At 49.7% G+C, this 20,257-nt stretch overlaps 1 protein-coding gene across 3 annotated transcripts in view; it reads left to right on the forward strand.

The window, feature by feature from the left end:
• Positions 1-18,321, forward strand: part of TMEM132D (transmembrane protein 132D) — a 192,079-nt gene extending 173,758 nt beyond the window's left edge. For all 3 annotated transcript variants that reach the window (XM_036393398.2, XM_036393397.2, XM_054516786.1), the window contains 4 exons: positions 8,529-8,734; positions 9,706-9,979; positions 11,963-12,154; positions 15,425-18,321. In XM_036393398.2, the coding sequence (XP_036249291.1) occupies positions 8,529-8,734; positions 9,706-9,979; positions 11,963-12,154; positions 15,425-16,588 (1,836 nt within the window). In that variant the 3' untranslated portion in view covers positions 16,589-18,321. The remainder of the gene's footprint in view (positions 1-8,528; positions 8,735-9,705; positions 9,980-11,962; positions 12,155-15,424) is intronic.
• Positions 18,322-20,257: the final 1,936 nt, after the last annotated feature.

The following is a 20,257-nucleotide window of genomic DNA, read 5'->3' on the forward strand; positions in this document are numbered from 1 at the left end:
TTGTTCTGTTCCACAGCTGATGCCAGCAGTGTTTGGCCATTGTTCTGTTCCGTGCCAGCTCAGAGTTCCCCAGCTCAGGTTGGTGCCTGCAGCTCTGGGCACTACAGTTCAGACTCCTCCTCTCCTTTCATCCTGGCATTCTCTTCTCTCTGCAGGGGCTTTTCAGTCACTTCTGTGCAGCTCTCATCTGTTTTAAGCCTGTGGAGGTCTGGTCTCGTGCTTGGCTTGGGCCACATCAGTCCCCAGTGCTGTCCCTAATTAAAACTGATTAATGACCCAGTACCGTTTGGACAGAAGTTAAAATCTCAGGACGTTCCTGTTTGAGGCTGTTTGGGGTAGGATCAAAGCTTTCCAGAGCCAAAGGGACATCGCCCCTGCTGGGTGGGATTTGGCTCTCCTAAAGGCTGGATCCTGGAGCCTCCACTCCAGTTATTGGTGCAGAGCTGGGCCCGTGCCCAGCCCGTGCTTTGTGTCTGCCATGGCACAGAGGTGCCCAGGCTGGTGATTCTGCCCGTGCTGTGGTGTCTGCAGGGAGATGTGCAGCTGAGTTATGTGGGCACAGCTCCACAGCCCCCAGCTCTGAGCTCTCAGTGCTCAGCTGTAAATCTCCCCAGATTGCTCAGCCTGAGCATCCCTGTGCCCACAGCCCTGTGTGTGAATTACCTTCCTGTCCTCGCTGGTGTGTTGGGAGGGCTTGCCCAGGGGTCACGTCTCCCTGTCCCCCGGTCCCACCTGTGCCTGCCCTCCCCTGCTGCCTGCCCCGCTGTGCAGCCCTGCAGGGCCTGGGCCAGGCTGTGCCATCCCTCTGCAAAGGGTGAAATGCTGCTCTGAGCCCTGCCTAACCACCTGTTGCTGCAGCACGGGCTGCATAATCAGAACTGACAGTCCCTGTCTAGAGATTTCTTGGAAGCTGGAAAAATGAGAATGTTGTCAAAAAAATACCAACGCTTCCAGTCTGCAATGCAGTGATGGAGATGAAAGATGAGTGAATGCAAGGAGGCAGGGAATATATCAGCCCAGTGCTTTTTTCTGACTAATTTAGGAGTCCAGAATGGTCTGGAAGAATTTACATTTCTCTTACAGCCTTAAAGAAAAAGCATTTTAAGCCAGTTTCTGTATTTCTTTTTCTTTACAAAGAAATCCAACAGCTGTTGGTTTGTCAGACCAAGGTTTAATAGCAGTCATGCATAAAACTACAATAAGAGTGGTAATTTCTTTTTTCATCAGTTGATGCAGAAGAATTTTTATATTTTATTTGGTTTGAAGCAATTTTCTGTAAAGTTATGAAAACCCTTTAAAGGAGGATCTTATTTTTTTCTAACAGAGCAAACATAAATTTCCCTGGGAATGAGCAGAGGGTGTGTGGAGGAGCTGCAGTCCATGGGGAGGAGCAGAGGAGCTCACACACAGGGTGACAGCCCCTGGAGCTGGCTGTTCCAGGCTCTGTGTATTAATTACCTTCCTGTCCTCACTGGTGCCTCACTGGCTGCATCTTACCAGTCTGGGACCCTGACTGGCCCCTTTGGAGCCTGGCTTTGGTGTTCAGCCCATTGGGTTTGTCACACTGTTCATCAGCTCTGCTTCCTTGGACATCAGGTATTTATTGCCCAGAGACAAGTGAGCAGCCTCCCTTTCAGGAGTGAGAAGCAAAGTTTGTTCTGTTGTCATTCCTGCTCTTTTAGCTTTGCAGAAATGCCATTCTCAGTTCAGAGATGAGAGGCTCGGGGTGCTGGCTGTGCTGGGATGGCTGCAGTGGGTGATGCAGAGAGAGAGAGGGAGATGGAACTTCATTAACAGGAGCAAGAAAGCGTTGTCACGTTTAGTACAAGCAATTGTGGCTCCTCAAATGTGAAGCGCGAGGTGGGCTGAGCCCAGCGGGCTGCTGGCAGCTCCTCAGGCAGTGCCAGCCTGTGCTGCCATCCTGTCCCTGACTGCCAGGAGCAGACCCGGAGCTGTCCCAGTGCCACTGAGCATCCCGGGCAGCAGGTGGCCAGGGAGCCTCCTGGGCCAGCTGGAAGCAGGAGTTGGAGCAGCCAACAGCAAATCAGGGGAGGCTGGGGCAGCAAGGGGAGTGGGGAGCAGCAGGAGGGAAGGGTTGGATTGTGTGTGTGTGCCCTGGGCAGAGCTGCACCCCAGAGCTGCCCCTGCCCCAGGAGCCCAGGAGGTGAAGGGCTGGCCCAGAACTGCCCAGAGATGTTATCAGAAATGTTATCAGGAGGAAGGTGCAGCTGGGTGACTCCAGCACCTGAGCTCTTCTTGTTCCTGACAGATCAGGCTCTGCAGAATCCCTGTAAAACAAGGGAGAGGAGCCTGATTGTGCACATACATCAAAAGGAGATTAAAGGCCGGATTCTCAGAGAGCTTTAACACCAAACTCCCCTGGAGTTCAGCGGGAGTTTAACACTTTAGCATCCTTCAGAGTATTGATCTCAATAAATTACACAGCCAGCTAGGAGGGGTGTGAGGGAGAAGGGAATTAAAGCCAGGCTTGTGCAAAGTGCTTCTGTGCCTTTCTGTCCCCTCCTGCCCATGGGAATAGCACATTCACTGTGCCAAAGGCACCACGGGTTCCATGAGATTCCATTTTAATTGAGCAGGTTTCATCGTGATGATTTTGTTTTGATTTGTGGCCCCAGTTGATTAAGGCTTATTGGGGAAAATTTGGCAGTCAGAATTTGTACTCCTGTAAAGCAGCTTCATGAGATGATGCTAATTTCCTTGGAATTTCATCTCTGACAGAAGAAAAAAAGAAGAAAAGGATGTTACCAGGTTCTTGTTGTGTCAAGGAAACAACTTGTTTTGACATTTCCAAAATGAAATGTTTTGATTTTTTTTCATTTTAAAATAACTTTTTCCTTGACATTGTGGTATTTTTACATAATTTTAATCATTTGAAATTGAAATGAAACTGAATTTCGTGACCCAAAAATGAAAGCAAATGTAGGTGTCTTGCAAGCCCTGGTGAATGCAGCATTCATCATCTGGAGTGGCAGTGCCATGGGAGAGGGGACACAGCAGCAGGGACACACCAGGGGGATGCTCTGGGCTCAGAGGGGACAGGCTCCTAACAGGCAGCCCATGGGCAGGAATAAATCACAGCTGAGCACAGAGCGTGCACAGACTCCAAAATGTGCTCACGAGGGGCTGGGCAGAAGCTGCTCTGCTCACCCCAAAAAATTGTGAAATCTGTGCAAATCCACTGCACAGAGAAACTTGTGGTTCACAGGGGTCTGAGGATGAGGGAAGAGACGAGAATGTTGACTCCATGTTTCAGAAGGCTGATTTATTATTTTATGATATATATTACATTAAAACTATACTAAAAGAATAGAAGAAAAGGATTTCATCAGAAGGCTGGCTAAGAATAGAAAAGAAAGAATCATAACAAAGGCTTGTGGCTGACTGAAACAGTCTGAATAGCTGTGATTGGCCATTAATTAGAAACAACCACATGAGCCCAATCCCAGATGCACCTGTTGCATTCCACAGCAGCAGATAACCATTGTTTGCATTTTGTCCCTGAGGCCTCTCAGCTTCTCAGGAGGAAGAATCCTAAGGAAAGGATTTTTCAGAAAATATCATGGCTACAGAAACTGACTGTTTGTAATAGTGGAAACAGAGGCAAAAGAAACATGGAAGGGAAAAACCCACTGAAGCTTTATCTGCCAAGTCTGGGTTTTAAAAAGCAGAAGGTGATTCCTGAGGAGAGGCTGTTAAAGAGGGGATTTTTCAGGTGGGTGCACTGACCCAGCAGAGGCTGTGTCAGACCACAAAGGAGCTGTTCCACGTGCAGCTCCAGCTGGGTGTGTGCCCAGCATTGTGAGTCCTCTGAAATGTCCATGGCGTGGTGCTTCACCCGGGTATGTTCACTGAGGATAATACACTGCTGTTTGCCACAAAGCTGCAGAGCAAACCAAAATACTTCTTAGAAATAATTTGGTATCAGAGTTCTCCTAATCAATATGCTCTACGAGACACTTCAGGTGGATTAGTGCAGTAAAAACCATTTTTCATGTGCACGGGTCTCTGCTAGTATCTGTTTATAGCAGGGCTGGGCAGGCTTGCATCGTGTCCCTGTGCAAAGGCTGGCAGCAAGCAAGGCCCTTAGAAACTGAGGGAGGTGTTTGGGTACAAAATCCTGGAGTTCCTGATCCCTTGGGCTGGGCTCAGCATCCCCGGAGTTCTGATCCCTGCCCTGCAGCTTTAGGCTGGGCTCAGCCATGCCCGGGTTAAGCGCGGCTCAGTAAAGGTGACTCCGCCTCCCCCGAGTCGTTCATTAGTGACTTATAGAGCTAATAATGGCCTCATCCTTTTGTACCTTGGTACACAGCTTGTGTTCTGGAGTCTTTTATAGCTCAAATGAGCTGCTTTTGCTTATTTATTTCCCCGCTCATTCATTTTTAATGGTTAGCAGAGCCTCCCCCATTCTTCTCCTGGCAGCAGTGATTTAGGCAGGGCTCATTATCATAACTTACCTCACTAAATATCCCCATTTGTGCTGCTAGGCCAAGGAAATGTGTGCAGTGCTAAATCACAAGAGGTCCCATGAGCTTGCCTGGGTGGCAGGGCTGTGTTTGAAGTGTGTATCATACCCAGAGAGCCCTTCGAGGGGGAAGGATCATTTACAGGGACAGGGATGGGACAGAGTCATTCCCAAATACTGATTTTTATGAGAAATAGCAGAGGCTTACCTTCCCAACTGGCCACCCTTGAGATACACTGACCCAAACTGCTCAAGATATATTTTATTTTCAAAGATATATTTTATTTTCAAAGGACTTACTAGATGTGACTTCCTAAGAGTTCCAACAGAATTACTGTAGCAGGAAAGCAGTTTCCTGTGAGGGCTTTGCTGTTATCCCATGGGAATTGAATAATGATAAGGAGGTGGGGAAAGCCTGTTCCAGTTATTTCTGAGAGCTGGCAGTGAGGTTCTGGGTGCCTCCTCTGGGAGTTAGGATGTGCATTCCCCTTTCCTCCCTCCCTTTAGGGCTTTGCATCCTGTTCAGCCAGAAGCTGCCACTGGGTTTATGGGAGCAAAGGAATCTCAGCCCAAATTCAGGTGTCCCACAGACAGCCTGCACACAGGGGAGAGGGAAAAGCAGGGAAATGCTTTTAGGAGAGGGCTGGGAACAGTGCTCACGGGAGAGGCAGGAGGTTGGTGTGGCAGGGACTGTGTGGGGCTTGTGCAGGGCCTCGGTGCTGCTCCCCACGTTCCCCAGGCTGGGGAAGCCACAGATAATGCAACCAAAAGAGGGGGAAATTAATAAAAACCAATTGCTCTGTTTGTGATCACACCCCAAGAGCATTCAGAAGGGAGGAGCTTCAGAGGACAGAGATGAGCCCTTCTCAAAGAGCACAATCAGGCCTTTCAGGTGAATGTAGAACTGCCTTGGAGCAGCAGAGCCCCTGGTTGTGTTTGTGTGTGCAGGAGGGGCACAGCAGCATCCCCCTGCTGGCACTGGGTGTGAGTTCAGTCGCTGCCACAAAATGTGCAGAGTCAATATTCCAGGTGTGCCCAGCGCTGCACTGAGCCCAGTGCCAGCAGGGTGTGTTTGCCCTGGGCACAGGGGGATGTCCTCACTAACTCTGAGCTGTGGGCATGTGGAAATGTCATTTCTGGGTCTGTGCTGTGCTGGCAGTGTGGGACAGACAGAGCTCTGCCCTAGAGCCAGCACTCGTGCTCAGGTCTCTGTGTCACTCACAGGAAGCTGCCTCAGCTCTCCACTGGTGCAAGAAAAAGAGGGGGACCTGCAGGAGCCCAAAGAAGCCCACAGCACTTCTATAACCTGCCAAGTCCATGCCCCAAAAAGCCATTCAAAGCTCAGTCCCTCAAGAGATGAAAGCCCCCTGTACTGAGAGAATTTCTGGGCATCTTGTGAACACTAAGTACAGTCTCCCCTAATTAACGGAGCCAGCTCAGTGCAGGTGTGTGAAAAGCTCCAGTGACACAAAGCCTGGAAAAGCTTCAGCAAGGGAGCACAGCACCAGAAGGGTTTAATGGCATTATGAAGTCCTTGGATTGCAGTGGCCACAACACAGAGATTTATTCCAGCAGTACATTAGCAGGAAAGGAAAATCTGCTCTTTGTCTCTTGATGCCTTGTCACCTTTGCTGAAAGCTGGAGCTGGCATCTCTGGGATAGCAGAACCCAAAGGCAGGAGGAGGGGAAATGAGAGATGGGGGCAGTCCCTGGGTTTTGGGAAGGAAACAGATTGGCTTTCCCCACAAATCCCCCACCTTTCCCCAGCCCCTTTGAGCTCTGCTGCATTTCCAAGGTGCTCAGTGGCTTTCTGGAGTGGCTGTGTGTGCCCAGGCTGCTGCAGGCCGCCCCTGATGTGCCCCAGGAGCGGAGCTGGGCCAGGCCAGAGCCCTCTTGCCCCGTTCACAGCTCTGAGAACACAATCTCAGGAGATATTTTGGTTCTCTGCTCCCCCTGTGTGTTTTTGGCCCTTCCCTCGTGCTGGAGATGAAGGCTCAGATGTGGCTGCAGGAGCAGGGCCTGGCTGATCTCTCTGCCCACTGGGACCTGCTTCTGCCTGTGCTGGCTGATTTATGAGCATGTTCTGGACTTTGCCCCGTGTTTTGCTGTTGCTCTGTTGGGTCTGCATGCGAGCTGCAGCAGAGCAGTGCTGCCCATTGGTCTGGGCAGGGAGGGCTGCCTCAGTGAGCTCACCGTGCTGCTGGCTTCACCCACAGCCAGGGAAACAGGCACCAGCAGGAATCCCAGTGCAGGCGCTTCTTCCTGACCATCAGTTTGTTCTGTAAATCATAATCTTGAAGGCACAAGGTCATGGTATCTATTTAATCATTCATACAGTAGTCTTTTAGGGATGGATTCTTTTTATAGCTCTCTTTGTGCAGTGAACCCTCATAAAGTTGGAATCCAGGTCTGTTTGCCTGCCAAATTTTCTCTCTCTTGTTATTGCTCGAGCATTAATGAGTTTAGAATCTGAGAGTCTGATTGCCATCTCTGCCCAGCACAGTTCAGCATTTGTGTCTGTGGCCTGGGAGAGTCTGTGCTGAGTTCCAGCCCCTGTGGCTGAGCTGCTCTTCACAAGCTCACGGACCAGTAAAACCAGCAGCAAAATCCCACCAAAAGTCACTGTTCAGGCAGTGACACCGGGCCCAGCTGCCCTGGTGAAGTGCAGGGCAGGGGACACCAGGGACACACAGGGCACACCCAGGGGATACATGGGGACACCAGGGACACGCAGGGCACACCCAGGGGACGTGCAGGACCCAGCAGCTGCCATGGCAGTGCAGGAGCTCAGCTTGAAAGCAGGCTCACCTGAGACACAAACCCCATAAATCTGCCTGTAAACAAACTCCTTACTCTGCTGCTGAAACCAAGAGCAACTCAGGAGTTTGACCTTAAAGCAGAGGTGGCTTGGAAGGGAGACGCTGCAAGAGCCATGATAACCTTTTCTTGGTGTGTCACCTGGGCTCAGACAAGCCAGGATGGAAATGCATTTGCTATGGGTCTGTCTGTGAGGGGGTTGTTGTTATTTAAAGATAATGATGTTATCCTACAATTATCCTACAAAAGCTGGTGATATTTAAATACGATTTAAATTCATTCAGCATTTAAACAGAAAAGTAGAAAATGGCATTAAACTCAGACAAGGACGAGACTATAGATTGCAGAGTGAGAAGTATGAAATACATTGATGGAATGGAATAGAAGGTCTGGCTGGTAATGGATTGTGAAAAGAGCTCAGGGTTCTAATAGATCATTCCTTCAGATCATCAGCACGGTAAAGTGGTAGTTAATAAATTATTTGACGTGTACATTCACTCATATATTTTAACTAACTGTAATGAACAGGTCCTGTCAGCTCACCTAGATCCTCGCAGTTTCTGCTAAATTGCTCGAGTGAGATTTAGGAAGTCTCTGCAATATTGATGTCCCGAGCTGCAGGTGATAAATGGAGGGCCAGCGGGGCTGGCTCCTGTTGCAGCGCTCTGCCAGGCTGGCAGCAGGGCTGGAGCTGTGCCCTGGCCAGCCCGGAGCCCTTCCTGGGAGGAGCTGTGGTTGTGAGCACCCCCCTCACGGCCTGGTACCTGTGGCAGGACTCCTGAAGAGCTCTGTCCCGTTCTGGGGTGGATCAGAGAGATCTGTCCCTTCTCAGGGCTGAGTGCAGCCCTCACCCGCTCCTCCCCAGCTGAGGGGGTTCTGTGGGCTCTCAGGGAGAGCAGGAGGGCTGGGGAGTCTGGGCTGTGGGGAGAGGAGAGGAGCCTTCTCTGGAGTGGGAATTAAGGACCAAGAAAAAGCTGCTCCCTTATCTGAGATTATACCAGAATGTTTACAGCAGGAAAAATCAGCCTCTTAAAGTGATGCTGAATTACACAGGCTATTAAGGGCACACCAGGCACCTTTCTCATTATTCCATGTTGTCCTCTGAACCTGGAGCTAGTTTAAACCTAGATCCCTTCTCTTCCTCCCACTCACTTACCCAGCATGTGGTGAACTTTATAATTAGTGAAGAGACTCATTAATTTTTTTTCCTTCTCCTTTTTATTTTCAGGTTTCTGACAGGTGTGACTATGTCTTTGTCAACGGGAAGGAAATGAAAGGCAAAGTGAATGTCGTGGTTAATTTCACTTACCAGCACCTGAGTGCCCCTTTGGAGATGACAGTGTGGATTCCTCGTCTCCCGCTGCAGATAGAGGTCTCTGACACAGAACTCAATCAGATCAAGGGCTGGAGAGTCCCCATCATCTCTAATAAGAGGTAAGTTTCATTACAGGATGTTCACTTGCCAGGGACCTGTCAGGGCCTCTGGATCTGAACATGCTCATTTGGCCTTAATGCAATTCTGCTGTAAATTTGAAGGTCACCAGACATTTATTCAATAGGTTCCTGCACTGGACTTGTAAGGGAAATGGAAGCTGCAGATGCATGAACCTGGATTGGAAATCAATTACCTTTTGTAGCACTAATGACTGAGATGGGAAGAGCCAATTGGTCAGGTTAGGCAGGATCAGGCACGAGGCAGCAAGGAGACATCAGCAGGAGGCAGCTCTGGCAGGGCTGGCCGGTCTCCAGCCTGCTCACAGGTCCTGCAGCTCCTGGATCCACTGCCAGTGTCACAATTAGCACAGAGCTGCTCCACACCCCCGTGGGGTGCGGTGGCACTGATCAGTGCCCCACAGTCAGGACACAGAGCTCCCAGACACTGTCAGTGCCCACAGGACACAGGGTGGATGAAGCAGGTCAGAACTGGCTGCATCTCTTGTCAGTGTTATTAAGAACAAGAGGAACAAGTTGATAAAGGAGGTGCTTGGTATTCCCACCTGCAAATGAAGCCATTTATTACAGGTTTCTGTTAGCATCAGAGCAAAGACATTTTGGTGGAGATGCGATTTCAAATTGTGCTGTACAGAGAGGGATGTGTGTGTAGGTGCAGAGGAGATTTCCATGGCAACACCAAGATGTTTATGGGAAGATCCAGAGAGAAAAGAAGTGTGAAGGTCCTGAAAGCAAGGACTTGACATGGAAAACAATGGAAGATGCTTGGGGAGGACAGTGTGGTGGCAAAGCTGGGAGGCCAGAGATGGTCTCAAGTGCTGTTTCTGAGTTATGAACACGGGAAACAGGATAAAAGTGGGAGAAGCTGAAGGAAGCAGCTGCAGGAGCAGGCTGCAGGCTGAGGTCAGCAGCAGCTCTCAGCACAGCTGACCCTGTCCCCTTGCTGTCCCCAGGCCCACGCGGGACAGCGATGACGAGGACGAGGACGAGCGCAGGGGCAGGGGCTGCACCCTGCAGTACCAGCACGCCATGGTCAGGGTGCTCACCCAGTTCGTGGCCGAGCCCCCCGAGCCCGGGGCCCAGCTCAGCTTCCTGCTGGGCTCAGACTGGCAGCTGGACATCACCCACCTGGTCAGGGACTTCATGCAGGTGGAGGAGCCCAGGATCGCCCAGCTGCACGAGGGACAGGTCCTGGTGGGGCTGGAGCTGGGCATGACCACCATCCAGGTAGGGAGATCACTGATGTGCTCTGTTTGTGCCTTAATTCCCAACCACCATCCAGGTAGGGAGATCACTGATGTGCTCTGTTTGTGCCTTAATTCCCAACCACAATCCAAGTAGGGAGATCACTGATGTGCTCTGTTTGTGCCTTAATTCCCAACCACCATCCAGGTAGGGAGATCACTGATGTGTTCTGTTCATGCCTTAATTCCCCTGCCACCATCCAGGTAGGGAGATCACTGATGTGTTCTGTTCCTGCCTTAATTCCCCTGCCACCATCCAGGTAGGGAGATCACTGATGTGCTCTGTTCGTGCCTTAATTCCCCTGCCACCATCCAGGTAGGGAGATCACTGATGTGCTCTGTTCCTGCCTTAATTCCCCTGCCACCATCCAGGTAGGGAGATCACTGATGTGTTCTGTTCATGCCTTAATTCCCCTGCACAATCCAGGTAGGGAGATCACTGATGTGCTCTGTTTGTGCCTTAATTCCCCTACACAATCCAGGTAGGGAGATCACTGATGTGCTCTGTTTGTGCCTTAATTCCCAACCACCATCCAGGTAGGGAGATCACTGATGTGCTCTGTTCCTGCCTTAATTCCCCTAAACAATCCAGCTAGGGAGGTCACTGGTGTGTTCTGTCCCTCCCTCAACTCCCCTCCCCACCCATGGGTGGTCCAGCATTAACAACAGAAACTGGAGCCATGAGCTTCTGAATGGAACAGAATTGGAGCAAGAACTAGAAGACATGGCAGAGATGGTTTTCTCTCCTTATCTGCTGCCCCAAAGTGTAGTAGATCACAGTTTCATTTAATTTAATCCAGGCTGTCTATTGGGAGGCTTTTTCTGATTATTTTTGTCTAAGGCTGCTTCTGAACCTGGAGCCAGATTTGATCACAAGGCATGCAGCTGCTGGAACAGCTCAGTGTTCTCCCAGCCTGCCCTACAGAGCAAAGGGTAAAGTGAAAATTATCCAGGTTAAGGAACTAAGACTGGAATACTAATCCAAATATTAATTAAAAGAAAAGGAAAAGGAGATGGGGAGAGAGATTATTTCAGTGATACTGAAGTAGAATACGTGTTAACAAACACTAGAACAGGAAGAAAATCTCTCTCCAAACATGCTTATCATCCCATGCTGTCAAAGCAGAAAACAAGCAGCACACCTGTCGATAACGAGGTTGTCAAGGCTGGAGAAATGGGATTTGAGGTTTTTGACTTTCTGCAAAATCTGCAGAGCTTTTCTGACTGCCTTTCTAAAGCTCTGGAATTTACAGTGCTCTAGCCAATGTACATAAAACTGTGGAAAGAAAAATCCAAGGGTAAAATCTGAGAGCAAGTTATATTTAAAGAATACCTCTTGTGAGCTGCTTCAGAAATGCTCTGTATGGATCATTAAATCCAGCTCTCTGCTAATGAGCACCGTGGATGTCATGTATCACTGCACTGACCTCTCTGTGTATTTTCTTAACCAAAACAAATTCTCTCTGTCAATTTTGCATTCAGTACCATGAGAGGTTGTTGTAGCAATACATTACCCTTCCTTTCCACAGGACAGAAATAAATACCATTTATTCAGTGGATTTTATAAAAATCTACAGCCTACATTATATTTATGCCACCTCAAAACATGAGGATTAATCAAATACTTAAATTTTACATGAAGATTACATTTACAGCTAGTTACTACATGTGAGGCAGATGTGGTAATTACGTTTACAGACAGCCCATCTGAAGCAGATGTTGGCACATTGCAGAGGGGAGAGGCACAGCTGATCACAGTTGCACAGGTAAAAGGTGTTAGAAGGCCCCTGTTATTGCAGAAGAGTTACAAAATGTGAGTAGCCCTTTTGAATCATATTTTAATAGTGTCTGCTGAGAGAAATCCCATTCCCAAAAACATCCCTGATGTGTGTCACATGAATCCTGTGCAGTTATTTCAGTGGTGCTGTACAAAATGGCTGTTGGTAACTGCAGTTCTCCTTTCCAGATCCTGTCCCCCCTTTCAGATGCCATCTTGGCTGAGAAGACAGTGACAGTCCTGGACGAGAAGGTGACAATAACTGACCTGGGAGTGCAGCTGGTGACAGGACTGTCCCTCTCTCTGCAGCTCAGCCCGGGCAGCAACAGGGCCATCTTTGCCACCGCAGTGGCACAGGAGCTGCTGCAGTCCCCAAAGCAGGTCTGTGCCCAGCTGGGCTGCTCTGAGGCCCTGCCTCTGACACTGCCAGCAGCTGCTGGAACTGAGCAGGGCTGTACTCACAGTGTGCTAACGAAACATTCTGTGCATGGCACTTTCCTGAAGGCCACCAAGGGTCCTGAACAGCAACACAAAGAGGGCACAAAAAGGGCACTGTGTTTTAACAGCCCCTCCTGCCAAGGCTGATCCATAAATAATGGGCAGTGCTGTGTCAGAATTGAGCACCACAGTGCCCTTGCACACACACACACACACACACACACACGGTGCCTTTTCTGTCCCATCCAGCACCCTCTGGATCCCAGGATATCCTGCCATGTTCAGCCTCCCACCACAGGTATCCAAATCATCCCTTTCATTCCACCTGTACACGAGAAAGTGCTCGTGTTGTGCCAGACTCTTCCTCCTTTAGTCACTTCCCGTGAGCACTTTAAGAAGTCAGGGAGCATCCCTTTCATTCTGATCCATTACTAGAATATGAATCAGCATCACTGACTCATTTCCTGATTCATGATTTCATAAACCATTTTTTCCCTTATTACTCTTAGTTCCTTTATTAGGGAACCAACAGTTACCAAGGGCTTTTGGACTTTGCCATGTCCTCATCAGTCCCTGCTTGGCATTTGTCCTTGTGCTTCTGCACGCATTTGAAATGTAAACTTGTTTTTCCAAACCAAATCCATCAGTCTGGGACTTTCATCAAGGATGCACTGGGCTCTTAACACTTAAGCAGGTTCTGAGCTTTAAAGGCAAATGGCATCCCCATTTGAAGTTTGGCCAGCTGCTGGGGTGCTTTAATTCATCATGGAGTGAATTTAAATCCTCATTTTCCTTGGGATGCAGGATGAGAAATAATGCAGAGCTGCTGTCTGTATAGGGTGATAAAGTTGTGTAGTGTTCCAGGAGTGAAGGAATCGATGGCAGGCAGGTGGAGGGAAGGCCAGTGAGCTCATCCATGGCACAGGGGGCTGGACAAAGTGCCCTGAGGCCAGCCCAGGGCAGGGCTTGGTGCCAGTCAGCCCCACTGTGTGCCCAGCCCAGGGCAGGGCTTGGTGCCAGTCAGCCCCACTGTGTGCCCAGGGGCAGGGGTTGGTGCCAGTCAGCCCCACTGTGTGCCCAGCCCAGGGGCAGGGCTTGGTGCCAGTCAGCCCCAATGTGTGCCCAGCCATGGGCAGGGCTTGGTGCCAGTCAGCCCCAATGTGTGCCCAGGGGCAGGGCTTGGTGCCAGTCAGCCCCACTGTGTGCCCAGCCCAGGGCAGGAGTTGGTGCCAGTCAGCCCCAATGTGTGCCCATGGCAGGGCTTGGTGCCAGTCAGCCCCAATGTGTGCCCAGGGGCAGGGGTTGGTGCCAGTCAGCCCCAATGTGTGCCCAGCCCAGGGCAGGAGTTGGTGCCAGTCAGCCCCAATGTGTGCCCATGGCAGGGCTTGGTGCCAGTCAGCCCCGCTGTGTGCCCAGGGGCAGGGCTTGGTGCCAGTCAGCCCCAATGTGTGCCCAGCCCAGGGCAGGGCTTGGTGCCAGTCAGCCCCACTGTGTGCCCAGCTCAGGCATTTCAGCCCCCAGAAATGGAGTCTGGACAGATCCTTCTCTGCATGCAGGGCTGCAGTCCGGGATCCACAAAAACCAGAGAGGAAACTGTGTGCCCCCAGTCTGGCAGGGCTGGCTCTGCTTTCAAAGGCAGCTGAGTCCCTCCAATGCTCAGGACAGGATTTTCAGAGCAGTCCCTATAAGCAAAGCAATGCAAAATTATTAAATGATTATGCAGGTTTAAGCAACACAGTGGGAGGATGAGAGTTGATGTCATAAATTCTATGCAGCCTTCAAGAAACAGCCAAAGATTAATAAACACAAAGCTGGGATTTATGACAGTGTCAGCAAAGTCTTAGGGCTCTGGCCTGAAATAGAGACAGAAGCAAATCTCCCATTGAAGCAGGGGAGCTTTGTGGCTCTGAGGATTTCAGAATCAGGCCAGTAGAATCAGCACCCTACAATCCCAAAGGACTGGAAGCTTGTTCTCCATGCTCTGAACAGGTGAATGACTTTGTGCTGTGAGCAGTTTAAAGGATGATGTGTTTGTTCTCTGTACATGTGTGGAGTTAGAATGTAAATGCTGTCTTGTATGAAAATCTGCTTATTTAAAGAAACAGGACTTTGATATTCACGGTTTTCACAAGTTGATTTGTTGGTTGGGTGTCTGTCTGTCAGTCTGACTCTCACAGCAGGGTGATCCCAACTCTGGCCATAGAAAAGCTCATTTTAGAGAGTAGAGAATCACTGATGGAGCCAGGTCTGTCTGGTGGGGATTCTCCAGTGCAGATACCCCAACCAGGGCAGCTCACACCATCAGAAGCAGGAATGAGATTCCAGGAGAATTTTATCTGTAAATGATCAATGTAGGAATACAAAGATGTTTTTCAGGTGGCACAACAATTTTTAATAGCCATTTGAGAGTCCTTAGAGGACCAGATTTTCAGAAATGGGTGAGCACATGTTTTCTGAAATTCAAAAATACTTTGAAATGTTTCAAGTTAGAAGCCAAAAGTCAAGGATCCCAGGAAAGCTGCAGCATGAGGCTTGTTCTTAGTACCCAGGTCAGATTCATTGGCATTCAGTGAAAGCCTCCGTGCACACTGGAGTACACAATCTGCATTGCTGTGACACAAGATTAAACTTTATTATTGTCTTGCTTTTAATTGCTAACAAGCATAAAAATTGCCCTGGCCGTTTTCTAAAGAAGCAACTGATTGGTTTCCTCTGCTTATACAATCTGCTAATTTAATTTGAGAGACAGGAATCAAGGAGTGAAGGTGTGGAGTCACGTGTGGACCTGTTTGCTGTATTAGCCATCTTTTAACATGTGCTTTGTGTAATAAGAGGAGACTTTGTATTTTAAGCAGTTTAGAAATAATGTTGGGGTTTTTTAATGTAAATACACAACAGTAAATGATCTCAGTCACTGGTAATGCTTCCTGACATGCAATTTATTATGGTGCTGAAGTAGATTCTGCAGAGCCCAGGGGATACAGCTCCTTTAAGCACCTTTGTGGAAACCAATCTTATTATCAACGAGTGTTTGAGCCCAGTATTTCTCTTCACGCCTTGGCAAGATATTAATTTCACTGCTCTCCCTATTTATTTCTGTTCTGATCACTAATGGTGTGTGGATCCTGTGAGGAGGTGGGAGCAGACCAGAACAGAGCACATTTCCCTCGAGGATCACTCTGAGTGGGTCTGTGTTTGTTTTATGTATTACAGGAAGCAGCCATCAGCTGCTGGATCCAGTTCAGTGATGGATCTGTCATGCCCCTGGATATTTATGACTCCAAAGACTTCTCCTTGTCAGCCACCTCTCTGGATGAGAAGGTGGTGTCCATCCACCACGACCCCAAATTCAAGTGGCCTGTGATTGCTGCTGAGACCGAGGGCCAGGGCACGCTGGTGAAGGTGGAGATGGTGATCAGCGAATCCTGCCAGAAATCCAAAAGGAAGAGCATCCTGGCCGTCGGAAGCGGCAGCATTAAGGTCAAGTTTGGGCAGGGTGATGCCAACCCCAACGCCAGCGACAGCAAGCACAGGGGTGTCCAGCTGGAGAACCACGGCAGCGAGCGGCGCCAGAAAAGCCCCTGGCAGGAGAGAGGGGACGGGCACTACTACAGCTCCTCCATGGGCCACGAGCAGGGCAGGGCCACCACCACCCACAGGTCTGTTCTGAGCAGGAAGGAGGACAGAGAGAGCCTCCTGGACGACGCCAGCCAGAACGTGCCCCTGGACTTCACCAGCTTCCCTGCCCAGGTGGATCTGCCCAGGGCTGCTGGGGACGCGGAGGACAGCGAGCTGGTGCCGTCCCCCCGCGGCCTCAGCGACCTGGAGATCGGCATGTACGCCCTGCTGGGCGTCTTCTGCCTGGCCATCCTGGTGTTCCTCATCAACTGCATCACCTTCGCTCTCAAGTACAGGAACAAGCAGGTGCCCTTTGAGGAGCAGGAGGGCATGAGCCACTCTCATGACTGGGTTGGGCTGAGCAACAGGACAGAGCTGCTGGAGAATCACATCAACTTCTCATCCCAGCAGGATGAGAGAATCACAGCCATCGACAGGGGAGTGGACTACGAGGAGAGCAAATACCTCCTCAGCACAACTGCCACCAAAAACATCAATGGACAGTCCTTCAGGTCTCCTGAGTCCACATTCAGTGAAGGGAAAGAACAGAAAAGTGAGCCAACCACTTCTCCTACCTCCAAGAGGAAACGGGTGAAATTCACCACCTTCACCACCATCTCCTCTGACGATGGCTGTCCAACTGTCAACTCAATCTTGATGAGTAATGAGGATGACATTAAATGGGTCTGCCAGGACATGGACCTGGGGGAGTGCAAAGAGCTTAAAAACTACATGGAGAGGTTACACGAAAACGCGTAATGAGACACAAAAGACTTTTTTGGTTTGGTTTGTTCGTTTGTTTGTTTTTCACTCACCTTCTGCCTTTAATTTTGGGTAGTGGGGCAAAATGTTGTATTCTAACAGGAATCAGCTGGTGGATAATTACTCACTGGAGCCCCAAGAAGCCACCCAAAAGCAGCTGGGAGAGCAGAGATCCTGGACAGCTGTTAAAATTCAAGTCTTCTCTGTGCTCAGAGATGGAAGTGAGAGATGTGTGTGGTTTTTTGATACACGATAACATGAAAAAAAAACTTAGAAAAATAATGCAGTCTCATTCTCTGTGCTTTCCCAGGAAATCAATAAATATAACAAACTCCAGTGCAGTTTGGATATTACAAAGCTCACACAGCTCTGCCGTTCGATATTGCAAGCTTTGGTTAAAAGCAAAAGATTGGTCTCAGAATAAATAGATCCATGAGAAGAGCATGTCGTTCAGGCCACGTGCAGAGAATATCCATCCAGGAACATTCATTTAAAGCTGACAAAAACCAACAGTGAACGAAGCAGCTCCCAGAGCTGAGGAGTCATGCGTTCCAAAGAGTCTGGAGGGGATAAAGGCGTAACTGGGCTGTTTACAAACCAGCATGTTTGCCTCCCAAGCACTGACAATGGATACACAGATACAGTTCAAACTGAAACTCTCTTTTTAAGTAGATGCCAAGGTAATAAACTTTGCCAGCCAATTTTGGGTATTTCTTAATTTGTAAAATAGGAGAAGATATGATCTATACTCAGACTATCACTCATCCTAAGGAAGGTCTTTTGGAAAGTTTGAGAGAATGAGCTATTTTTAAAAGCCCACTTTGTTTGATTGTCCTGTTCTGGATTTGTATTCTCAGCTCTTTCCCTGGAGCTCCCCATCTGGTATCCTGAGGGCACTTCCCAGATCAGTCAGCCTTGGAGCTGTGGTCCCTTCCCTTCCCTTCCCTTCCCTTCCCTTCCCTTCCCTTCCCTTCCCTTCCCTTCCCTTCCCTTCCCTTCCCTTCCCTCCTGAGCCCATCACTCCAAGGCTGCTCCTGCTGGTCCCACGCTGTCCTGGCCTTCCCTGCTGTCCCTTCCCAAGCTGGCCCTCTCCCTGGGCTCAATGCCCCGTGTGCTGAACTGGCCACCACCACCAGCAGCTGCCTCTGGGTCCATCCCCTGCCCTGGGGGAGCTGGGGGTCTTCAGTTCCTTGTGCCCCCTCTCCTTAGCCCAGCACGTTTAGAGGGCGCTGGGAGGTCGCAGGGGAGAGCTGCACGTTCAACATTGAACCCTGCACAGCTAAACTCAGCAGATAACATTTGTTTCTCCCAGGGGTGATGATTATCTTCTGTTTTCTTGATAAGGATGTACATACAGTAGGATTTCAGTGATTACCCTTCCGACCCGACGTGCCCTCCAGCCTCAAACCAGGACATTTCTTGTGAGGTCCAACAGCAGCCTCCAATGGCCAGTGGCAAAGTGCCAAAGCACTAACTAAAATCCAGGTAATGGATTTGATATAGAAAAATATTTCAAGCTCCCCTTTATTTTCTGGAGTCAGTCCTTGCCCCCTTTTTGTTAAGTCTTCCAAGATTGAATCTAGGTTGCTCAGTTTAATACACACCCGCCCTCCCACAAACACTTAGATTGAATCCCTCTATATTTAGAATGTACTGTAGATTGTAAGAATGTAATATATATATTTATAAACATGCCAACTGTGAATAAAATTTGCATTTTAGTGGCTTCATCTTTTTTCCCTACTCCGCACGCCTCTTTCCTTTGGCTGTCAGGAGGTTCGCCCTGAGAAGCCTGGCAGCAGTACAGACAGGAGGGCTTGGATGGATGCAGGAGGCACAATCCACTCACAGAATTGCATTGGCAGTGCTGGGGGACAACGTGCAGCCCCAACAACCTGTCATGCTACAAATGTATGTGCACCAAGTCACCCTAACAAGATTTGGAACTATTTGCAAATAAATCCACGTGCTTTATTTCTAGCCTGAAAGCCCAATATGTGAGTTTGTGGGTTTAGGGTCTGCTTTTCTCCTCTGGGTAGATCCACCTTTGGCTATACACCTTCTAAGGGAGTAGGTGAGTAAACAGAGCAAATGTGCCCAAAACTTTGGAGATCAGATGGTCTTTGCTTTCTTACAGCACCTGTGCTCAAGGCTTGGATGACCCAGGGCAGGACGGGTGCAGCAGTGACAGCACAGGACCAGGTGCAGCAGTGCAGGACCAGGTGAGGTGTGAGGACAGGACAGTGCAGGCTCCAGACAAGGCCTGGCTGAGCTCCCAGGTGAGGTGAGCAGCCTTGCTGCTGCAGCACGGCCTGGCAGCCTCCCTGCGGGTCCAGCCCAGCCTTGCCTCCAGCTCTGGGGCTGTTTTGGGTGCTTTTTGCACATCAGGACGTGGTGTCTGCAGGGAGGCAGGCAGGGTGACAGTGCCCAGGTGTCTCTGGAGCCCAGCAGAGCCCAGGTGTGAGTGCAGGTTTGGCTCCCCAGCGTGTGGCCGGTCCCCTCCCTGGAGGAGCAGGTACAGACAGTGCTGGGAGCAGGCTGACACCCTTCTCTGCCCAGAGCTGCCCTGCTCCATCAGATTGCTGCTCCATCAGATTGCTGCTCCATCAGATTGCTGCCTCAGCTGCCTCTGGGGAACAGGAGCCACTCACAGCAAGTTCCTCTGGCAGCACAAACCACAGAGATGTTCTCTGAGCACAAGCAGCCTCCAGCTGCAGCACTGGGGATCCTGGCAGCAGATCTGTGCCTGTCTGCTCGCTCAGAGCTGCCTGTGTGTGCAGCAGCTGGAACTGGCCACTGTCACAGGGCAATGCTATAAATAATGCAGTTTATTTCTAGTGCTCTTTCCCATGGACCTCGCCGTGCTCTGAGCAAGGTGTGTTCCTTACTGACCTGGGGAGCCCAGGGTGAGGTGATGTGCCCAGAGTCACTGCAAATCCGTGACAAAACCCCCCCGTGCAGGATCCTGAGGGTGACCTGTGGCCACCTGTATGCAAGCAAACACCCCAATTAATCTGCTAATTAGCAGAATACATCAAGTTCCTGTAGGGATCCTGCATGTGTGTATCTTTGGGAGGGGGTGTTGTGTACATTCCCTTTTTGTACTGCACAGAGCCCACACTGCTGAGCAAAGCCCCCTGAGCATCCCAGGAGGAATTCCGTGTTTCAGGCAATCAGCTGAGATCCCAGCTGGCAAACAGAGGGCCTGAATCCTATTCCCCATCACTAAAGCAGTGCTGGTGTTGATGTGCTGCACACACACAACGTTCTGCAGCTGTGGCTCCCACTGGCAATCTCTTGAACCTGATAAAGAGCCCTGCTGACAGCAAGCACTCTCCTGTGAGAGTTATTAATTACCTTACTGTTTTCTTCTGTGCAGTTGCCTCTTATTTTCATGTTTGAGTCTCTCTTCCTGTGAGCAGACTGATTGAGGCATGTTTTTTTAAAAAAAAGAAGATTTATCTGATACAGTTTGGTTCTTTTTAGAGACTTTATGCATGAATACAATCAGGAGCAGAAACTCAATGGTCCTATAAATCAGGTAAGCTGGTTCTTTACTCTCTTCTTTCATTTTAAAAGCTTCCCCTTCAGCAGTCTTAAATATATGGTGGTTTAGACCCAGCTGCATTAAACACCAGAGAGTTCAAAGTCTGAGCAATGCAGCTA

Source organism: Molothrus ater, chromosome 18 (genome assembly GCF_012460135.2).
Source record: "Molothrus ater isolate BHLD 08-10-18 breed brown headed cowbird chromosome 18, BPBGC_Mater_1.1, whole genome shotgun sequence".
Lineage (NCBI taxonomy): Eukaryota > Metazoa > Chordata > Aves > Passeriformes > Icteridae > Molothrus > Molothrus ater.